The sequence below is a fragment of the Lotus japonicus genome, chromosome 4 (assembly GCF_012489685.1).
Source record: "Lotus japonicus ecotype B-129 chromosome 4, LjGifu_v1.2".
Classification (NCBI taxonomy): domain Eukaryota; kingdom Viridiplantae; phylum Streptophyta; class Magnoliopsida; order Fabales; family Fabaceae; genus Lotus; species Lotus japonicus.
In genome coordinates, this window is record NC_080044.1 from 24,521,870 (window position 1) to 24,545,683 (window position 23,814).

At 35.5% G+C, this 23,814-nt stretch overlaps 1 protein-coding gene across 1 annotated transcript; it reads right to left on the reverse strand.

Moving 5' to 3' along the window:
• Positions 1-14,202: 14,202 nt before the first annotated feature.
• Positions 14,203-22,667, reverse strand: LOC130711547 (membrane-bound transcription factor site-2 protease homolog). The gene is made up of 9 exons (XM_057561219.1): positions 22,438-22,667; positions 22,229-22,361; positions 22,020-22,118; positions 21,516-21,619; positions 19,342-19,489; positions 17,281-17,361; positions 16,727-17,185; positions 16,290-16,607; positions 14,203-14,515 (listed from the first exon to the last, which is right to left on the reverse strand). Exons 1-9 carry the CDS (start codon positions 22,557-22,559, stop codon positions 14,366-14,368), a joined length of 1,614 nt encoding a protein of 537 aa, XP_057417202.1. The 5' UTR covers positions 22,560-22,667; the 3' UTR covers positions 14,203-14,365.
• Positions 22,668-23,814: the final 1,147 nt, after the last annotated feature.

The window sequence follows — 23,814 nt, forward strand, 5'->3', positions numbered from 1 at the left end:
TGAGGTGGGCGGGACTGCCCCGCAGTCGCCGCCGATCCCAAACCAATATTAGAGTTTAACTTCTTAAGGGGGGGGTGAGAACCTCGTACGAACTGATGTCGAAGTCAAGTCACCCACTCTCTTCCTTGGTCCTAAAATCAATTTGTCCTCACGGTTGCCACCAATATCATTAGTGCCCACAACCTTAGTATCCATGACGTGTGAACTAGCTATAGAAGCTTTTTGTTTCTCCAAATCTGCACTTGTGTTATCATTAATTTGAGCCACTCCATCTACCTCATCCATAGTCTTACCCGATTCATCATCAACATCCCCATTCGTACCCAATTCATCATCAATAGCCACATTTTGATTGGAACCTCCCCCCTCATTCACGTTCAATGGAGTTTGATTTCCGTGGCCACCATCTCGGCGAGCACCAAGAAACGGACGTAGAGTTGGTTCAGCTCAGATCCAACTACCATACGGAAGCGGGTTGCCGTCGTTCTCAACATCACAGTCACGTAACACGTGATCCAAGAGGCCACACCGATAGCAAAAATTCTTCAACTTCTCATATTTGAACACCAACTTCAGTGGAGGCTTTCCCGGGACTGTGAGAAGGCGACCTCTACGTAGAGGAGCGCCCGAGTCTACCCACACCCTAACTCTGAAAAAAGGACCATACTTATTCTGCTCCGAGCGATCCCAGTCCATGTAACCCACAAAGATGCGAGCAATAAGCCTTGCTACCGCCTCGGTACGAACCTCGCCAGAGAAAGTCAAGGGAATTTTTTTATATATTATTACCGAGCAATAAGCCTTGCTGCGCCTCGCAATTCTTCTAAAATTGCGAGCAATAAGCCTTGCTGCCGCCTCGGTACGGACGTTAGCACCAAGCCAATTGTACGCTAGGAAGCTATACTGAAAGGACTTCCTTCACAGTTGTCGAGACTCCAAACACGGACATCGAGCTATAAATACAGGTTTTTTAATTTATTTATATAACATGTCATTCGTTCTTAACATTTTTTTAGTTCTTCTATGACTCATTGATCCACTCTTTGCTCATTCATGACTTAGTATCGGGGTGTCTTCTACAAATACTCTCCTTATGCTCGAGGCCAGCTCCACTGCATTCATGAGTCAAGCCACGACGAAGCTCTGCCACCGAACACGATAAGAGTAGCAATCCAAAATTTAAAAAATCTTAGAAAAACAAGTACAAATATTTTTTATCGTTGCATGTGATATCCCCCTTATTAATGAACAAAATGTTGTAAGTCATTTTCTACTCTCACATCTCTGTTTTGCTTATGAAAAAATAAATTAAAAAAAACTCTCACATATCTAATATTTTTGGTACATCGAAAAAATAAATTGCATTCATTAAAAATTGATCACTGGACTTCTCTCATCCAACCCAAATGTCCCGTAGCTCTTATTACTAGAGATATCGTTTAGGGACTCACATCTCTAATTTAAGTCGGGTGATATTATCTACAAATCTCAAATTCAATATCTTGTTTAAAGAAAATGGCACACACGACTTTATTTTTTTATATAATAATGTATTTTTTGCACTATAACTTTTTTAATACTTTCAAACCAAATACCTTGTAAATTAAATAAAATTCATACACATGAAGTACTTGTGCTTGCTTCCCAAAAAGAATCAAACCAATATTGCTTTTTTTATTATAAAATTTGACCGATCAACTTAGGTATGCATCATGCATCATAAGGAATCGGATGAAATGGGACCAAATCCATAGCCCAAGTTTTGGTGAAATATATAGCTGATAATGGATAATATAAATAAGCAAAAGATTTTTTAACACCCCATTCCACCTCATATAAACAGAAAAATAAAAATAAAAATAAAGAACCACTGTATTGCAAAAAACATTCACGAAGATTAAGATTTCTAGGGGGTTTAAACTGCAGAAAATATGTATTTTTTTTACTATCTATTTTATAACGGTCCAAAATTATTACATAAGTTAGTGTTTTGCTATCTCTAGTGGTTCACCACCACTAAAACTAAAATAGGCTAAAAGGTAATGAGTGATAAAATAAAAATAAAAATATAAACTGAGTCAAAAATACCATAAAAGATAAAATTATGTGAACGTGTCAAAAAGGATATTTTATATATATACATATATATATATATTATAGAATTAATTTGTGGTTGGTTTAAACGTTATATTTTTTATTTTCTTTAAGTAAGGTCTTGTATTCGAGTCTAGTGGATGGAAAAAAAAACACCAAAAGAATTTGTTTCATCATGATATTTCTGACTCAAAGAATTAAAATTATTATGATATAAATATTCCTAACTCGAATAAAATTTATATGAAAATAAAACAAAAATTATATATTACGTAGAAATAAGAAGATGTGGTTGAATGGATGTCAATCGGAAGAATAAGAAATAAATTGATATGATGTGTGGTTGCCTTGTCATATACAACACAGCACATGAGGTGTAGTTTTCATTCCAACGCAGTGACACGTGTTTCTTCTGAATTTTTCAAGCAGCATGCTTTTGACGTATTTATTTTCCATCCTCATTTACTTCCTCGCTCGCACGTTGGCCTGCCGGCACCAACCATATCCAAATCCCTCTATTCAATTCTCATAATAAAAACATTGACAAACCACACTATATTACACCGCGCACTTCATTTTTGTGGCAGTTTTTTAACGCTTCATTAAAAAGCAAACTTTTTTTATTACTTTTTATTTTGTGATGGTTAAAAATCATCACAAAAGTGAGATGCTAAAAGTAATCGTTAATATAGCGTGTTCGGTCAATTTGTGCTGATATCATAATTATTAACCCTTTTACTTTCTCTATCGATCGATCTTAGTTACTTTAAGCAATATAATTATCATCATTAATTAAAGTCTAAAATATACTACTAAGATAATGGTTGTTGTTCTACACTTCTTAACGCACGTCATGTCTCTTCGGCTTAACCATGACATATATGGGTCCATTTATTTAAACTTTTAAAAAGTTTTTTTATTATGTAAAAAAAATACTTTTTACAACTATATAAGATATTTTTATTTTAGTTTTCCGATGAAGAAAAAAAAATTTATTTTAAAATGTAGTTATATATATTATAGGAAAATGTTAGTTGGTAGTAGTCTTAGTAAATTAGTCTTCATCAGGTTCGAACTTTGAACTCTTCACCCTTTCAAGCTTTTATATTCCCTAATTCTTACCATTTGAGTTAATATTCGGGGACAAAATGTAGTTATATATAGTTTATATTTTTCTAGAATATACTAAAAGTAGCTTATCAAAATAATTAAAAGTGTAACTCTTTTTATATTATATTTTTAAATGCAAGAAAAAACACATTTTAACTTTTTTGAATAATTTTTTAAATTAAAATATTTTTCTGTCCCTTTTAATTACGTTAGGATTAAATAACTATTCAAATATATTATGTATATATATATATAGCCATGATTAAGCATTTGTAAAACTCAAGTATAGTTATGGAACTCATAGTTATGTTGACTCTCTTTAGGATTCTTTTTTTATTTTTTTTGAAAAGCACTCTCTTTACGAGTCTTTAATCACCCATGTGAATTGCAATGTCAAGATATTACATCTACCTTTCACCATGTGTAGTGTTTTATGGTTAGTTATCATGTAGTATAACATGGCTTTAAAATAAATCCAAAATATTAAGGAGACTAGGAGGAAAAAAAAAAGGTAATTAAGGGAACTAGAAAATGAAGTGATCGTTGACAAGAAATGGCAAAGTGGTATTGTTTTGTTAATTATTCCCTTTTTATCCGGATCCGAAAAAGGAAAAAAGCAAACAAGGTTTCTCGGATTGTTTATGATTCGGCCCCATGTAAGGAGGGACAAGAGCGTGAAATTGGACTTTCTAACTACCATACCTAACCCAACCCAACCCTTCCCTTACTTCATTCATCAATAATACTTAATTCACACTTCATTTACACTCACATGATGAATGAGATAAGAAGAGAAAAGATATAAATGAGTGATATACTAAATAATATGATTAAAATTACAAAGAAAATTCAGAAGAAAAATAAGTTGAAATGGGATAGAAGTGAAAGTAAAAGAGAGAATCATTAATCTTTGGTCCATAGCAGAAGATCTCTTCTTATACTCAGTCACTCCTGCTGTGGCAGACCATGTGGCTTTGTGGTCTGAGCCTACCCCACCTCGTGCTTTCTGGTCTTATTCATCATATCCCTCTCTATGTTCTTCCTTGTCATCCACACGTCGACAAGGGGAGAACAATGGAAAATGTATTGTTTAATTATTAAGTACAATTTTAAATACATCAATTTTCTGGATACAAACCACTCTTGAACACCCTATTTTTATGGCGATTTTTGATAGTCAATACATTTTATAGAGATTAAAAACCACCAATAAAATAGGTGTTATTGATTTCCCTTTCAATGTTTACCAAATTTCTTTTATGAGTTCACTAGTTTTAGTACTGCAGTATTGTGCTGAATATTGAAGAGTTGAACTGATTTGTTCTTTTGTTGTTTTTTATTTTTTTCATCAAAATTTGCCTACTGATCTATCGACGTACCTATTACTATGGTTAAATAAACAAATTCAAAATCCTTTGGTTTGGTTGCACATGGAGGTGCAGATGCAGATATAGCAAACACAAGGCCCTAATAAATGCCACTTTTGTCTGCACCATTTGCGCTCCCCACCATGGTCAAATTTTGTAATAAATTATGTACTGAACTGAGTAACAAACTAGTGCACTTTTTATTTCCCTAATATGTTGGTCTTTGTGCTCTCCAAATTAATTTTAGGCTTAATTCCAGTTTGAGCCCCTGATGTTTCACAAATGTGCGGTCTACACCCCCTGTGTTTAAAACGTGCGATCAAGGTCCCTCATCTATCTAAAACGTGATAATGATACCCTTCTGTTAACTTCCGCTAGGTTCCGTCAGTTGACCAAACGAAAATGCTGACGTGTCACTTATTTAATTCATCAAAAATAAGCTACTAATTAGTGACGGAAATAATCCGTCACAAAACCCTTCAGCCAACACACTCTCTCACCCGTTCACTCACATCTCTCCCTCTCACTCTCGTGTTTTTCTCCTCTCCCTCACAACATCATCTTCTTCATTTTTCTTTACCCTTTCCCCTGCAACCCAACACACCATGGCAGCACCCTTCTCCTCTATTCATCACCCTTATCATACTACTTCTCCTTCCTTCCTTGGCTGAACCACCACCTCCACGCACGCAACAACCACAGTTGGCCACAACCATGAAGCTTTGCCCCCTGCAAATGGTCCAACGACCACCACCGGAGTCGCGACCACCACCTTTCAATCGTGTGCTCCTCCCCCTGTCCCAGCGAACACCGGCGCTCCAACACCACCTCCCGATTCAAAGAAAATCGACACAAAACAGAGGAGATGAAACCCTAGCCGCCGCCACCTTCTCGTCCCGATTCCGGCGCCGTTCGACCTCCAATGGCAAAATCAACACCACGATTTGACTCCCCCCTTGAAGCCAGCTTCAAAACCCCTTAACCAATTTGATGATCGGTCGCCGTCACTCCGGCGACCGCCGCCGGCGCCGCCACCGGCGAGCATTGTTCGCAGTCACACGATCGCTGTGGTTACACCGTAATAACGTCATCTTTAAGAATGGCCACATGGAACCAGAGAAATTTTTGGAACTTTCCCAATTAAGGGCATGGAACTGGTTGCAGGTAAGAAATAAAACCTTCAAATTCTCTACTAATGATTGGATTACTAATCCACGTATCTGCCTGGAATGCTTGTAATGGCTATTGTGGCTAGCTGTATTTTTGTTTTATGTTGGTGCTTGTAATTGAGTGGAGGCGTGGGATTATGTTTTTGAGGGAGTTTGCGTTTTGGGTGATTTCTTGCTTGATCTGATTCTGTTCTCAAGGGGTGATGGAGTGGATGACAGATTCTGGTTTTTGTTCCCTGATGCAGAGAAGTTGTGTAGTTTTTTCCCTGTCTCCTCTGTTTGTATTTCCCTGTACTATCTTGCTTTCTTTTTTCTTAGTTTGTATTGATTTTGGAATATTTTGGTTTAGTTTAGTAATCTGAGTTTTCTATTTGATGGAAACATGTTGATTACTGATTCATCTGACTTTGCATTGCTTTATACTGATTTGTTGTGCATATAGTTCTTTTGCAATGAAATTCCTCTGTTGAATTTTAGGAAGAAAGAGCACGATTTGAAGGGATAGGGTTTGTTGAGAGAGTGTGTTGGCTGAAGAGTTTTGTGACGGATTATTTCCGTCACCAATTAGTAGCCTATATTTTATTAATTAAATAAGTGACACGTCAGCAGTTCCGTTTGATCAACTGACGGAACCTAGCGGAAGTTAACAGAAGGGCATCGTTATCACGTTTTAGATAGATGAGGGACCTTGACTGCACGTTTTAAACACAGGGGGTGTAGATCGCACATTTGTGAAACATCAGGGGCCCAAACTGGAATTAAGCCTTAATTTTATTTTATTTGCAATTTATGTCACCCAATTTAAAGGGATAAAATTAAGAAAGAAAAATAAATATAATAGTTGGTGGATACCTCATTCAGTGTGAACAACTTAATAATAAAAAAAATATTAATAAATATTCAACATAAAGTGTTTTGTGATGTGTTATTTTTTCATTTTCATATTTAATAAGAGTAAATATAAAACTCACTCTTCAAAAAATCAAAATTAAAAATGACGATATTGGAATATGGTCGGGGAATATTTAATTTATATAGTGAATTTTAATTTTGTTGTTCACGTGATGCATGGCAGTGAGCTTCAGTACACACACATGGCAGCATATCTTGAAGGACAAAATGAAATCTGTCTTGTTTTATCAATCAATTATTATACACTACTGATTGGAAATTATACTAGAGTTAAAAACTACAACCAATAACTGGTCCCTTCATAAAAATACTAGTAGTGCTTGAGAATTTTTATCATGTTTATTTACCTTTTGCAGAAAACATAAAGGAGAGAATCTAAAGGTTGATAAGAAAAATTATATATATTTAAGTCCAGTGTTTTCAATTAAAATCTGACTGTGTGGCATTGCTTCTAAGAATATACACTTTCATTTTTGGACTAATTTCATATTTTAAACGTGCTTGGTAAGCGTTAATTAAGGGACACTATAATTTACAAAGTGTTTAGATATAGTATACATCCAATTCAAATGCATTTCTATTATTTTCTATGTCAATTTTCTTTGGTAGGTTTTTCGTTTTACTCTCCAACAATACATATATATAACTTAAGATTATTTAATAGTATCAATGCACATGCACATTTTGGAAACACTTCCAACCGCAAGAGGTGCAATCTTTTTCTGTTTTTCCTTTTTTATAACAGACAGAAGCATGTTGCTCTTTACTGTTCAGATAGCTCCAAGAGCGCTGCAATTTCTTCAAAAAATTCATAGCAAATATTTGAGGCTAGCTTCTATTCTCTTCAACGCTTCAAGCATTCTTATAAACAAGGGCAGAACAAGTCGATGTGTCAGGGGAGGTGGGCCCCAAACAAATATCTTCCTTTATTATGTATGAAAAATGCTAGCAATTTTCTCTTTTAAGAATACATTTCGATATATTTATTTTGATTTATTTATTTTTAAAAAGTTAAAAAAAAAGTTATTTATTGCCTTTAAATACATGAAAACTCTAAGTTGTAACTTATTAAATTGGTCAACTTGTATCCATTTTTTTTGAAACAAAAAGATAGAATTGTTTTCTTAAGTTTTTTTTTTAAATGGAATTGTTTTCTTAAGATATATCAATACAAGTATAGAACAGTCAACTCCGCTGACTAGAGTAGGAACTTAAAAAAAAAAATATAAGCTTAATTGCATTTTTGGTCCCTCACGTTTGCCCTTTGTGTGGTTATCGTCCTTAAAGTAATAAAATTGCAAAAAACGTCCCTCACTTTGTTAAACGACAGCACTTTTGGTCCCCCATCCATATTCCGTCAAAATTTTAACGGTTTTTTCAGAAACAAAAAATGAAAATGAAATTAAAACCCTTATTTTCCTCAATCATCTTCATCTTCATCTCTTTCTTCATCATAATCTTCGCCGAATTTCTTCTCCCAAAATCTTATCTTCTCCCCCAAAAACCTCATCTTCCCCAAATTTCGTTATCTTCTCCTATGTCCCACCACCCGAAACCCCAACCCAACCCCCATTAAACCCTTTCCCAAATTTGGAGAAGACGAAGCAATGGGCCAACATATTCAGATCCCAACTGGTCCTGAGTTATTGCCTGTATCACTATTTGAATGAAATTATTACCCTTTCTCTTTATCTGCATTGATTATATATCTGAAATTTGTGATTGCAACTCAATGGATGTTTCCCCATCAATCGTTAAAACTTCTCTGTTCCACAAGTTGGATTTGTTTTTTTTTTCTTTTTATTTATATATGAGTTTCTTTGTTTTGTTCCTTTCAACTTCCATTTCTGCAAATTAAAATTGTTTCTTGTGTCTTTGTCTATGTTGATTTCCAGTTTTGCATATCTTGGTCATCTTGAAAAGAATTCCCTTTTGAATTTCGGTTTCTCTGGCTCTCAGTGGGGAAGGAAAAGCTATTCATGCATAAAGATTAAAGAGGGAGAATGGTGTTGGTGATTAAGGGTTTACTATGTTGTAGGAAGTTTTAGAGATTGAGGGAAGGGTGTTGGTTTAAAGGAGATGGCTGCGGTTTTTATTTTCTGGGTTTGAGAAAGGAAGGTTATGAAGAAGATGAAGAATTTTTGGAAAACCTGACATCGTTAATTTTTTTACGGAAACTGTTAAAATTTAGACGGAAAATGGACGAGGGGCCAAAAGTGCTGCCGTTTGACAAAGTGAGGGACGTTTTTTGCAATTTTATTACTTTAAGGACAATAACCGCACAAAGGGTAAACGTGAGGGACCAAAAGTGCAATTAAGCCAATACTAAATATTTAAAGGAGTGGGAACAGTTTACATGAAAATAGAAGCATGCAAAAACCAAGATAACGGACCTGAATGATAAAATACCACATTTTGGGTATGCCTCCAAAATGTTTTAATTTTTCATTGATAATGTAAGGTTTATGTAAAATATTTTATTCTGAAAAATATTTTATCAATTATTCACCTTTACATTAAAATTCGAGTATGTACAAAAACAAAACCATTAAAATTCGAGTACCCATTTTCCACTTATATTTTTTTAAGGAAATGTTTCTTTGTACCGCACAAAACCAAGACGAAATAAATGAATAATAGTATAGATAATTTTTTTCCTAAATTTCAGGAATGAAATTTTGTATTATGTGTATGGACAGTAGGGGTGTACAAGGGACGGGTTGGGACGGGTTTTGGTTAAACCTAACCCGGCTCTAAATATTGATCGGGTCAATTCATAGACCCTAACCCGTCCCTAGACCCGAAGCAACCCGACATTATGCGGGTCCAATTTAGGACGGGTCTATGTAGGACGGGACCGGGTTGGCCCGATGGACAATAAGTTTAAGACTATTTGATACTAATTGTAAAATTTAAAGATAATAACATACTAAAAGAGTTATAAGTTGGAACTATTTTTTAGAAGAAATAACTTGAAAGAATCCAATTCTTCAATCCAATTCTTTCATAATCTATTTCTTCACTTGTCTCACATATGCATAATATACACACATGATTTTCTCTTGTTAGAGCATGAAAGTGTCAATAGTTTGACCAACATTTATTTAATTCATAAGGTAAATGTTAAACATTTTAATTTCATCTACATGGTAAGATAAATTTAAATATCCATTGGACAGGGGGAAATGAAGGGATTTGGAGATGAAGGATCAGAGTTTAAACTCTGACGAAGGAACTATTTTCCTAACAATTAACAACTAACATTTGTCTATATAAAAAACTGAGAGACATTACACCTTCCAATTCATTGAGGAAAGGGTTGGTAACATATAGTAATATACTCTTTTTTAATAAGTTTAATTCTAAATGTAAATTCATGTCATTGATATCTTTGGTGTTATTTGTTTGAGCCTTTAACATCAAGATTTTGGTGGAGCTAGGTCTCTCAACAAAAGTTTTTTACATACTTAAACTTAAAACATTACTTAAGGAAAATTAAACATATGTATCAATTAAACCAACTATCGTTGGTTAGTCCATGAACACCTTAGTAATCATTATGTTTTCTGATAATTTTGGTGACTTACAATATTAAATAATAAAATATATGACTTTTAATAAAAAAAATAATAGGATAGGAAAACTTAAGTTATGAAATATAAGTATTATTATAAATTGAGAGAGAAAGTCAGAGTACAATGGTATATTTTTGAAAGAAAAATAAGTTAATTAATAAATTATTTTTTATTTTTAGAATAATAGTAATTAAAAATATCTGTAAGGATTTCTTGTCAATTACTTTTTTGAGGATTCAAGAATGGAAATAGTCCTTTTACATATGGGTACTATAGTTGGGCCAGCCCTGGAAGTTATGCCTAACTCCATGTGTCCTTGCAGCTTTATTGCAAATTACCTACCCGACAACCGTTGGTCACTAAATGCTTGGGATTGATTTGCTCAATTTGAACATATGAAATAAAATATCTCAATTTTATTATGAAACAAATAAAATCCAAACTAATCAGTTATATTTAATTTTTATTTAAATTAGTTTGGTTTGATTTGATTATAAACAACTTCTTAACAATATCTCACATGCACAACAAATGATTTGATGAACAGATAATATTGTGAGTTGGAATGGTACTTGTCAAACACTAAGATTAGATTTATCATAATTACGGTATGGCTAGTTCAAGTCGTACATAACTGATTTCTCTTAAGTAAGATCTTATGTTTGAGTATTATGACAAAAAAACTCTGTACAAAGAATTAACCCAACCATAATATGAATATCCTTTATTCAAATAGGATTGTCTTTAGATTCATCTGTGCTGCATGTGAAGAAAATATTGGATGTATATAACTACCCATTGAAACCTCAAAAAAAAAAAAAACAAATCATTTTGCTTCTCCTATATGCACTTTCCAAAGAAGTTTAGAATTACATTCCATTAAAGACATTACTGCAGAAGCAAACAATCTTAAGAAATACTAATAAAACTGGTCTTGTATTGAAAACAAAGTATTTTCTCTTAATATATATAAAAATCAAACCAACTAAGATAAGCACTCGGAAAGGAAACCTCAAATATAGCTCGACAAAATGATTCATGGTGTCCAGGTCATGAAAGTAGTTAGTTTGTTGTCAACAAAGCATGGAAGCTCAAGTCATTTTCATGTGTATATATGTATAGGCATAAGCAACAAAAAAAATTGGTCTGATTAGAAACAGATTATGTGTGGTATGTAATTTAATGATAATGATATAACATGACTAGATAAAAACTTGTATGATATTTTATACATGGATGTATACATTAATCTGATCACGTTGGTAACCTCATGTCCTACTAGTAATGTAGCAATCGAACTTTTATTCTATTGTATATGGACAAAAAATAGTTAGGAGATACATTATCAATTGTCCAATTTCTAGCAACAGAATAAAAACTTATGTTCGAAGTTAGATGAAGCCTACGTTGTCCAAATCAAAACCTTTTTTTTTTGCATATATCCAAAGCAAACTAGTTTTTTACAAGACTAAATCAAAACGTGCAAGACTCTTTTTTCTTATATTTAACACACGTAATACATTAAACTCATGATAGCTCAAGTGATAGAAGATTTCTAGTAAAAAAATTCATCCTCCTCCTTAGGCATACATCATTTTTTACACACTTCAAAATAGCAATTTGCATAATATTCTTTTTTTACAAAATTCAACTTTTATATATTCACATGGATTTTCTTGTCTATCTAATTTTCACTCACTTTCTCTTTCTATTTTTCTTTCCTATCACATCACCCATCATATATTTCACTTGTCACTTGCTCCTATTCCTCTTATCTCGTTTTTTTTAGATAGGTATCCTCCTTCGAGGATAGGTATTCCTCCTATCTCTCAACGTCCACGAATTTTGAGTGTCAATAAAAAAATTCTTTGAAACATTTTAGTTCCTCAAATACCTTAGTAAAAAAAAATCAACATACCCTTTACTTTCACACCCAAATTCATTATTTGTTCGACTAGTTTTGCCTTATTTTGTAATCCCAATGTTTTATTAATTTTTGTGATAGAAGCAGCTTGGGTGAGTGCTCTGGTTACCATCCCAGGATAAGACATGCCTCTAAGAGGTACTTATAGATCACCCACCAACACAACTTTCACATCGACTATGAGAATCAAATCAAACATAACTTTCTGAAAAGTGCCACATCTTTACAGACATCTCTCTTTTACTAATTTGCTACAAAAACAAATTATCTTTAACTTAACTAAATGTAAGCAATTAAGTATATATTTGGATTATACGGTGAAAAACAATGGTGAAGCCAAAATCATGGTGGATAACCACAAAAGTTAAGGGAAGTTGCTTCTGCCCACCGAAATTGACTCGTCATAATTTTCAACCTTATATTCAGACTTGCACTAATTTGGGGTGCCCACTAGAGTGAGACTTTTTTTTGTCCGCCAGTGCACTAGAATTAAACATTGTTGGATGAATGATAAAAGGGCATAAGTGTAAACTGACAACCCCTAAGCCAACCCTCTTCTTATCCCTGCTTCTGGAAAGGCAATGTCAATGACTACCCAGCCTAGCATTATCTCTCTCACCGTCGTTGATGCTACAACGGTGGTTCAAATCCCAACAACAATGGCAATGTGGACAAGAGAAGGGTCATAGGACAGAACCACCGAGTCTCTGTTTCCAAAAATAGGGAAACTCGCTCCATCTTTGACACTGACTCGGTCGAAAAGTAGTGGATGCAAATGCAGAGGAGGGGACAAGCGCAACAAACAATGATGAATCGAATGACGTCGCTCAGGCGGAGGGGAAGCATTTGGTGGAGGAAGGGAGGAGGAAACAGGGGGTTTTGGTTTGTGGGCCAATGGAAAAATAAGTTCTTGATGCAGGAAAATGAAATGGGTATTTGAAATCAAATTGGCATGCGAGCAAAAAAGGAAAAACATTTGCCATCAAAATTCTTGCCTTTTCAATCTTTCTTTCTTGTTTTGTTGAGAAAGAACACATTTTTAGTTAATGGGGTTAATGAGTTTTTTCTCTAGAACCAACCTGCGAGTCCCCGATTGAGTCCTCTTTTGTGGATCGAGCGAGTCCCATACCTGAATCCAATAGATCTTGACCTTAACACCTATCCCCGCCAGAGATTGCTTGATCTTGACCTTAAATACCCATAAACAAACAAGAGAGAAGATAGACTGAATCTTCTTTAGTTGAAACGCAGAAAAATATGTGATTTGATGGGGTGTGGTTACAAGGTGAAGTCATGGTTGTGGTCGCGACAGCGCAAGGATGAGGTGTGATTCACATTTGGGGTTTTGCGACTAGTTTGGAGATTCGGAGTTCAAACCTGCTTGTGAAGCTATTGAACCCAGTTCGAAACTTTGGAACCCAAGTGGTTGCAACTAAAGTTGGAGGATGGGTTGGTCACACAGAGGCTGACTAGTGGTTGAAGATTGTGGGTTTGAAGGGCGGCAGGGAGGAGGTGAGGCAGAGAGGTACCAGGTGAGAGAGATTAGAAAGAAGGAAGAAGAAGGGGTAAATCCTAACATATCTCTAGTGCAAAGTCTAATATGCCCTTGTTGTTCTGGTGGACCAAAATAATAAAAGGTCCACCCTAGTGGGCAGCCTAATTTGGTAACAAGTATGTACACCCAACATAACACATATTAAATTTACCAGATTGAATTAAGATTTGTGCTATTGGAATTCAGTATTCAGTGTTGCGTGCTATATTACCAATTACGGTGGCTTGCTATATAGCAGGGTTTATCCTAAAAGGCTGTTACATAGCAGGTTGGTTACATATGAATGTATCTTGAAAATACATGGCTAGAAACCTAATATTAACTTCGGACCTAATTGAAAATGTCAAGATGCTATTAAACAATCAACTAATAAGGTCGCTATTGCCATATAGTATTAGTATGGATTAATAGTATTAGATGCTTCAATAACTAACTTAGGGTAATATGTAGAAACAATGCATTTTTAATAGTATGTTATGTTCTCTTTTATTCACCGTTTTAATGGAGCAAAAATGTAGTTCTTTTTATCCCTGTTATACTTTAAATATGCATAACAAAATTTGTGTTTCGTTCTGTGCTGTGCTAACATGTATACAAAACTGTGTTCAAGGAGTTAAATATTCCCATACTCGTTTGAAAATACAAGAAAATGATGATATCTAAAGGAGTTCCCGGAAAAAGCAAATAATAAAAATAACTAACCCACCAAGGAGGCATAGTCTAAGAACCTTCTTCCTCTTCCTTTGGCTTATCGAAGTAAAGTGGGATAGAGCTGCATCTAAAATAGATTCACCATCCAGAAAATACACCTGATAATATCATCATTAATAGAGGAAATTCAACAATACAAGAAACAAACAAAACAGAAAAAATCTTTCGATTTGAGAAGTAATACATAAAAAGATTTGCAAACATTCAGCATCTGCTTCAGTCTGCCACACCATCAACAAAAGCAAATTGTAGGGCATAAACAAACCAAATCATAAAAAATGTCAAATTTGAAGTAAAGCAAACTAAACCAGTCTATTAATGTGTTAAAATGAAAATTGAGGAGATAAATACAATGAAAGAGTCACACCCCCTCCCACCAGGCCTTTGATGTGTTTGTTCTCTGAGTTTTCTGGTTTGAGTGGATCATTACTTTGGTCCGACTAGCCAAATAGACATAAATGTGACGCACCAGGTGGAGCCGTTGGAGGGTCAGGTTTTTGCGTTGAATGGGGAGTGTCTCTTGGACAATAAGGTGATTTCAATTGAATCAAAATTGGAGAAGCAGTTCCTCTCTGACCACTATACAAGATATAATGGACAAAGACTAGGAGAACATTGCATTCCGTTCTATGTGCATCAAACACCTCCTTCATCGTTGGAGGATAAGAAGACGCAATTAACTCAGTGATCCAGCTTTCACATTGATGACCAAATTGGTGAAACATTGAAGGGTTTCATTGAGGATCTTTTCCTAGCAACAAAATAGATTGAACTGCCATCATTTGATTTAGGATCCCCCAAGGGTGGCTGTTAAAGGATGAACAGTTTTTCAAGGTGCAGCGAACACCATTGACTGTATGGAGAGGGGGAGGTTTCTCCTTGGTTTACAATTCTCTTAGAAGTGTACCTTGAAACTTCTTGGGAGCCCAAACATCCTTGGTTTACGATTCTCTTAGAAGTGTACCTTTACTCCTTGGTTGACGCAAAGGGGCACAGTGCGTGACTACATCGTGGTGTTTGAATATCTGGTTTTTCTACTGCCAAATCAACGGGAGGCACAAAATGTAGGATATTTCCTTAATGGGTAAAAGGAAGACAAATAAAAGGGTGTTGCTCTTGCCACCAAAAATACCCCTGAAAGTACATAGGGGAGAGGAGAAGGCCGCAATTTTCCGTAATTTAGTTTGCGGAATGTAAATTACATGCTTTCCGCAAGCTATGTATATAAATTCTGGAAAACATGAACCAACCTAAGCGTATGGTAAATATCTGGACAATTTCACAGCAACAGTGGCGTCTACGACGGCGACGGTGGTTCTGCCTAGGACAGGAGCAGAAAAGGAGTGAGAGTGAGAGTGTTGTGAGAGGAAGGGGAAGGGGAGGGTATTTTTGGAAGTTCAGCAATACCTAAAAAAATTGGGTGGTTTAGGTTTTGGGGTGGTAAGAGCAAGACCCTAGAGAAAAAAGTAAAAGGAATCATAGCTCGTCCAAAGAAACATGACATCAGTCAACCACAAGTTCACAATACTCAAGACTTGAGTAAGGATGGAATCAAATAACCAGGGGAGAAACTTGAGTGCATAGTTCAATGAATTTAGAACAAGGATGCATCAAATCTCAGAAGCCCACTGAAGGATAAAAGAGACATAGTCAGTACTAAGAGAGGCCATGAGCATGTTGGGGGTATCAGGGATGCTACATCCTCCACACCGCAGCCACTCAATCTGGGAGTAATTGTCTCAGCAAGACAACAACTATGACGCCACATGCCGATATTTATGGATAATTTATGATTATGATGCACTATGCAGAACCAATGCTTGATATAAGACAATGCCTTAAATAAGCAAGAAAGAAATGTTAATCACTTACTGGTAATCCATTGAGAAGAGCCAGAGCTAGAGAAACATGAAATGTCCATATTAAAATCCTTTCCAGTAAATGTGGAAAATATGCAACAACTTCTACTCCCCAGCGAGGATGATATGATGTAAGCTGAATTGAATGTGCCATTGAGATAACATCACCAACAAAAATAAAAGTACCACCACAATCAGTTTCCTTAAGGCCGGAAGTTTCAGAAACTGGAAACCTGTTTCGCTCATGCAAACATCTATGATAAGGACTTGAATATGCGATCTCAACCCATACCATTCCAGGCTCCTGAACCGGAGCTAAGCAAAACTCATCCTGTAAAATATATCAAGTGAACTTTCAGTAGCTATAGCATCTTAGTGCGCGAGTACGACGTGAGGGCAAGAGAGTAGGAAACAATTAGAACAATTATGAACATTCAGATAAATATCTACCTGAGAGCATGTGCAGCCACTTCCCTCTGTTGTAGCTAGCCCCCAGTCATCACCACACTTGTTAAGTTTGACAACATTTTTAGCATTTAAGCAGTACACAGGCCATTTGCTGTTTGAGAGATCAGTTTCAGTCTGACCATTATCCAGTGTAATATTAGCAGAGCATAGAACTTTTAAGAAGGCAGTAAGTTCACTTGGGCAAACATGTTGGTTTTTCGGCAATTCAGTTACTTTGCTCTCTTTCATCATGAAACTAGGAACACAGTAGCCTTTATTGACAACCCCAAAGTCTCTAGTGTGCTGGGAAATATTTATATTCTTAAGCTGGATGTTATATGTCAAAGTATTAAGCTCCAACCACTCTCGTGCATTTGTAATGGGTACATTATCCACTGATAGAATAACATCACCACGAGCTAAATAACCAGACAAAGGTGAGGTTGTAGGCACATCCAAAACCTGCCTCACAAATAGCCATTGCACATGCAATAAGAAAGATGATGTGAACACAAACTAAAGAATATAATAAATCTAAAATGGCCTAGAAAAAATACCATTGGACCATGACCACTGCTGTAAAAGGGAAACAAGACTAAGGGCAAGAGGAACAATGCCAATCCACAAGCTGCACAACACTAGAAAAAGTTGAAGTAGTAGAAATGCAATAAGCAATCCAGAATCTAGATCATTTAAAAGTCTGACACTAAAAAATACATACATTACATTAATATACACATAAATATGCATAGATACAACATATATACGGATGGAAACAATATATTGAAAAAAGAGGAGAATACTCATTGAAAAACAACTTCCTGGAAAAGTGAATTCCAGGAGGCGATAGAAAAATGAAATGACAGAGTAGAAATGACCCAGGACCTGAGAGCCTGGTCCCTCCTCCTAACTTCTTATTAGTTCTGAAAACTACTTTTCCCATACCAAAGCAGTCATCACTAGTGATCGTTTTCATCTTTTCATGGTAAATCCATCAATTCCTCCTCAACTATGACCTTCCTCTGAGAGATTCAGGAAACCTCTACTTTGGGAACAAAAAAATGCACTTCTGCTTTTCTGGTTGCAATCTTCCGTTTTGATTCCAAGTCTAACCAAAACGATGGGTAGGCATGCTTCCTAAATCTGGAATAAGCTTCACAGTCATTTCCACTCACAAACAGAGGCAATATCTAGGCAGTTGCAAACTAAATTGCGCAATACTACACTTGCAAATCGCCCTATTGGTAAATACATGCTAAAAACCAAGACTATTTGAACTCACTTTGTGCCATTGGTAATCCAGTTTCAACCAAGGAACAGGTCGTTGATGTTCTGGAAGGATTACCTTCTGAATACAAAACTTGGTGAATTTGACATCCATGAGTGCAAAGTTAGCCTCTCTCCGTAGACAAGATTGAATCACTTCTTCTAGCTCAAGAAGTTTGCATCGAGAAAAATAAGACCTCTCCGGAATTCTCAAGAAGTTCTCAGTGAATATCGGTTTCCAAACCTTTTATCTTCATCTGATCCAGCTTATGCTAGTTTTCTTGGAAAAATCCCCACTGTTAATTTTGTTTCACCATCCCCTCCTCTTTCTTTTAATACATGGCACTCTATAGTAGGTCACTTCAATGTAGGTATTCTACATATTGTTCTAACTTCTACATTCTTGTAATATAGCTATGCCTAAAAAATGTTACTGATTTTTGCACTGCATGCTTTTTGGCAAAGGGATTACCCTCACATCCCTCCACTAGATCCTATACCTCCCCTTTAGAACTTGTGTACAGACTTTGTGTTGGCCAGCTCCCCTTAAATCCAGATCCAGCAGCGGTTATACCTATTACCTGTCATTTGTTGATGCATACTCCCGCCTACTCAAATCCAAGTCTAAAACATTTCCCATTTTCCAACAGTTCAAAACTATGGTTGTACTTCAATTTAATATAACTATGGTTGTGGTGTGGGCACATGTAGCTAAGTTATGAGAGGCTGAAGCCAAAGTAATTCAATTTGTACAGCAACAAGCCTGTAAAAAGTCTCTGTAGAGGAATGAGCAACTACTAATTGAAGGTGTATCCCAAAAGTATCACAAATGAATTTCTTTTAAAATATTCCTGGGATACGTATCAAGGAGTATTGTACGCATATCGGTATCAGACACGAGTACAATGCCGAAGCCTGAGCAATTTTGCAGTATCAGGCTTCATAGAACATAAGTTTCCCTCTGCACATATGGTTGGCGATGGTGTCAAGAAACAAAGGAACATGAAGCAACCACCAGACTGGGTTTGTGCACGCAGGGGATGAGAGACCTCTACAACTATCCTATTCTTATAAATAGTTATAGCTACTAGCTAGGTACACATGATAATATAATTATAATAAACTTTGTAAATCCAGGGCACCTAGATATTGCTATTCAATGAGTTTCCCCTCTTTATTTCCCTTGTGTAAGAGACTAAGATGCATATATACTAATATCAATTTTTTTCCATGAAATCTAACACGAAAGATTACATGATAATGATATCTAGTTCAGAGATAGGATTGTTGAAAATCATAACATATATATCTTGAAACTAGTGTCAGTGGATCCTATGTTATATTCAACTTACAACTGCATTGTGCCAAATGCCCGCAGAATACACACGAAGGGCGGTCGAATGTGGAAAAGTTTGCAGCAATTCATAATTGAAGGCGACCAGAGCTCCAGGAAGTAGAACTGCAATGAAGATGGCAATGTACTCTATTTGAATCCCCTCACTGCTTTCCATTGAAAAGGTGCAATAGCATAAAGCATGAGAATCTAGCTTTTGACATTTCAAGCAAAACTAAATTTGGGGTTCTTGGTATCTGCATAATCACATAGTAAATAAAAGAATAATAAAATTTTATTGCTGAAATTATCATAGGAGATATGCCCTTACTTTACTTGTAAATAACAGATGGTGCAATTGCAACTGACACTATAATAGGTTTGAGAGCGTTACGGGGCAGCTAGAATCGATTCATGAAGCCTCAAAATCTAAAACATATAATAGATGCATTATTCTTAGACCACATCTTTCATGGAGAGTAGAAACGAGATCTAAGAACATATAAAAAGGTGGTTGTGTACTTGTAAAGGATCCTTTATTTTTACCGTGGGTGTACGCGTGAGTGTGGAGGATGTAAGGTAGCAGTTAATGCAACTAAATCAAGTGACTCAGTGAAAATTATTCTCACGTGGAATTCTTCTTTACTCCATTTGGTTTGTCAGATTTGGGAATGAGTCTTGTTTATGGGTTGGGGATCAATCATTTCTATTTCCTTCCCCATCTTTATTATCTTTCATCACTGCATCATAAACCATTAGCAACTTCTATTTTTTCAAGAGCATGTCCATTTCTAGGAAATTTCATTTTTCCTAAAATATTCATGATAGAGAAGCCTGGGAACAGTACTTTCTTTCAGGCCTGTTGACTAAATTCAATTGTAGAATTTGGGCTAGACTCCAGCATCTTGTGCAAATTGTATTTTAGTTCAACTCATCCCCAAACAAGGAACATTGTTATTCTTGCTAGCTCCCTTTGGACGTCAAGGGCCTCCTCCAAGCTCTAACTTGAAGTATTTCATTTGAATGCACAGCATAACAGGAGTTGAAGGTTCACAGATGACACTGACAAAGCTACTTTTCCTGAATGCCTCTGTAATGTGTTCCTCTGGTTCATAAACTAGCACTCTAGCAGCTGCTTACCTAAACAGCTGCAAGATTTTGTGGTGCAACTTTTTTGTGTTTGTGTGTTGTTGGGGGGGGGGGGGGGGGTGGAACGTTAAACATACATGCAATGATTTGGCAGACCATTTAAAACCAAATCTTTCTAAATGGTTTGACCCAAAATTTTCCTTCAGCTCTCTCTACCTCTAACTATTAGACATTTAGACTATTTTCCATCTAGTCTACCCTCCTTACTCGTGCTCGTGAGTTTTCTTCCGACAATCTTTTACTACTAGGTGAGATCAGCTACATAATCAAACAACACCATAATATCTTGTCATTAATCATATCTTATTACAGACCATTTAAGTCCAAATGTTTCTATATGGTTTGACCTAAAACTTTCCTTCATCTCTCTCTACCTCTAACTATTGAACTATTTCCATCTGGTCTACCCTCCTTACTCGTGCTCTAATGAGTTGGTTACTATGATTGGAGAGGTAAAGTTTAATTTACCAACCAACAATATTATACCACTAGGTGAGATCAGCTGTATAAATCAAAAACAGGGTTAAGGAGGAACATAATTCACCAATTATGAAAGCCTTGGGGGTCTAAGTATGTAGTTTATTGTGGCTCACCCAAAGTAATGGGCATAACACAAGTCTGATTTGGTAGTTGCAAAATATTGGTATGAATAGGGGAATATGCCAACAATTTGTACTGCTGCATAATTATTAGAGAGCCTCTCAAACTCCTTAAATTTTCTTTCAAAACTATGTTGCATGCACTGATTTACTTCTATTAGATTTAATAAATATTACAATTCAAATGCACAAAATAGATGAAGTTTTCCTCACTTTTTCATCTACATCATGAGTTTGATTCAGCTTTAGATAAAGGAATGCTTTGATGAGGTATTAAGCAGCAGGCATGTCAATTTACACATTCAGTCACCAAAAATAATTAAACATCAACAATTTCTTGCATATTAGGATCGAGCAACAGTTGAGTACGATCTGAAAGGTTTATCTAGCAGTCCAGAGTGATATCAGTCAATTTTAATGAAGGGCGAATAAAGCAATAACTGACCTAGTGGCAGCAACTGCATGACCAAATTCATGCACAAAAACCGAAATGATTGTAGAAATACATATATAGCCAGCATCAGCAAGTGATAAGCTGAAACCAGACACCTGCAGAAAGGCAATTAGCAAGTTCGTAAGAGCAAGATAAAGTTAAGATTATTCACATTTTCCATGAATTGTCAATTAGCTATTGACTTGTTTTTTCTCAGACTAACTAATTAAATTGGTCTAATACATAGTATAAGACATACTAGTCGCCTATCATAAAAATTACACTCAAATGTGTATTTTGTCAGCCAAATCAGTCCTCGACTCCTCATATAATTTATTCAAAGGACTAATTTGACCGATGACATATACATTCAGAACTAATTTGATCACAGGCTAAGCGTAATTTTCATATATGACCTACAATGACGTATCTTTTAGAGGCTAATTGTACTATTTACTCATTTTTCTTATATTTACTACTCTAAATTTGGAAAAAAGGGAAAAATAGGTTGCTAACCGAAGGAGGCAACCCAAATAGCAAGTTCCTGGCAACATTTCCAAGCTTATTACCGCCGCCACAGAGATGCAACGCTCTGGCTAACTCCCAAAGGAGAATCTGAGCATCAAACAAGTTAATCAAAAGCCAAAAAAACAAAATATCTAATATAAAAAATCCAAAAAAAATTAAAAAAAATTAAAATCTCGAAAACAAAAGAGATTTGTTACCAAAGTAACCCCGAGCATTGCAGAAAGGGCAAAACCAACCCCAATCGAAAACCAGACCCTCAAAAACCTAGCATGTCTGCGACCAAATTGGAAAAGGGGTTGGTTGAAGTAAGAGATTTTGTAGTCGCAATACCTGCAAATTAACTCATTGTTTAGCACAAAATGTGGTAATTGACATGGATGAAAATGATGAAGAAAAAGAGTGTTACCAGCAGGAAATGGTGTTAGAAACGTGATGAGTGGTGGAGGAGGAAGCATGAAGGGGGAGAAGAGTGTCGCCATCGCGCGTGTGCCTCCCGAACCTTCTGATTCGTCTCGTTTCCGCTTCCATGGATTCCGAATAATACAGGATCAATGAGGAGAGGAGTCACCGAAGCTATCTGCAGTGCAGAGTGCAGACAAGAGGTAATTCAACTAACTCTCCCCCAAACCTAAGGGCAAATTCACTTTCACTCTTCGTTAAAAATAAATATTATAAATTAAAGAAAAATGAGGGGGGAAAATGTATTTAAAAATATTTAAAGTTAAAATAAAGGACATTGCTCGGCTCCGGTACCCATTGAAAATAAGAGGGTATAGTACCCATTAGTTCATTTTTTACCATACAAAAGACTAATTCGTAAATTTTAAAAAGTTTATTGGGGAGAGAACACGATTAAAAGATATGGAACCCTTCACTTTTAAAAGGGTACCAAAGAAATTGCCTAAAATAAAATATTTATATATTATATATAGAAATAAATAAATTTAATATATGAATATTTAAAGAAGAAATATAAATAAAAAATAAAAAAAATTAATATTGGGGTGTATACTGTAAATTAAAATTGCTATGAATTTAATCTAATAAATAGTTAATAAAAATGAAACTTTAAAATCAATAATGAATTCTCTGTAAAAAAAATGAATAATGATTCATAGACATCTAAATAGTAGAAACACCCCAAACACCCCTTTTTCTTGCGGATTTGGCCAAATAATACACTGAACTAACCACCTAAATACACATGACTAACCATAAAGCACATAACCGTGTAAAGTTGAAATTCCTAAATTAGGGATTTGGCCAAATAATACACTGAACTAACCACTTAAATACACATGACTAACCATAAAGCACAGAACCGTGTAAAGTTGAAATTCCTAAATTAGGGATTTGGCCAAATAATACACTGAACTAACCACCTAAATACACATGACTAACCATAAAGCACAGAACCGTGTAAAATTAAATTTATGAATTTCAACTGAGTTTACACGGTGTTTACACGGATTTTTGGTAAACAAATATCCTCTTAGTTCGACTAAAGGAAGTTTAGATTTCAGGGTCCTTTTGAGAAAACGCTTTGCCAAAGTGTTTTGTGTGAACGAGTGTATTCTCGACAACAATAAACAACTCAAACGAAACTGGACTTTATTGAATATGAGTCGATTACAAAACAGTCAAGCAAACTAAAATAACATGAAAGCAAATTTCGACAAAACAAGTTACACACAAGAACTGGAAATCAACAAACTGAAATGCAGGGAAATTAAAGCGTTGGTTCTGCAACATACTCCTCCATCATCACGTTTTGCTCTCGAAG

Coding starts and splice junctions, on each gene's coding strand:
- LOC130711547 (XM_057561219.1), bottom strand. CDS start 22,559: ATGGAAGCGGAAACGAGACGAATCAGAAGGTTCGGGAGGCACACGCGC. Junction 17,362..19,341: donor GCATTTGGCACAATGCAGTT/GTAAGTTGAATA, acceptor AACTTTTTCTAG/TGTTGTGCAGCTTGTGGATT. Junction 17,186..17,280: donor GCAGTGGTCATGGTCCAATG/GTATTTTTTCTA, acceptor TTTGTGAGGCAG/GTTTTGGATGTGCCTACAAC.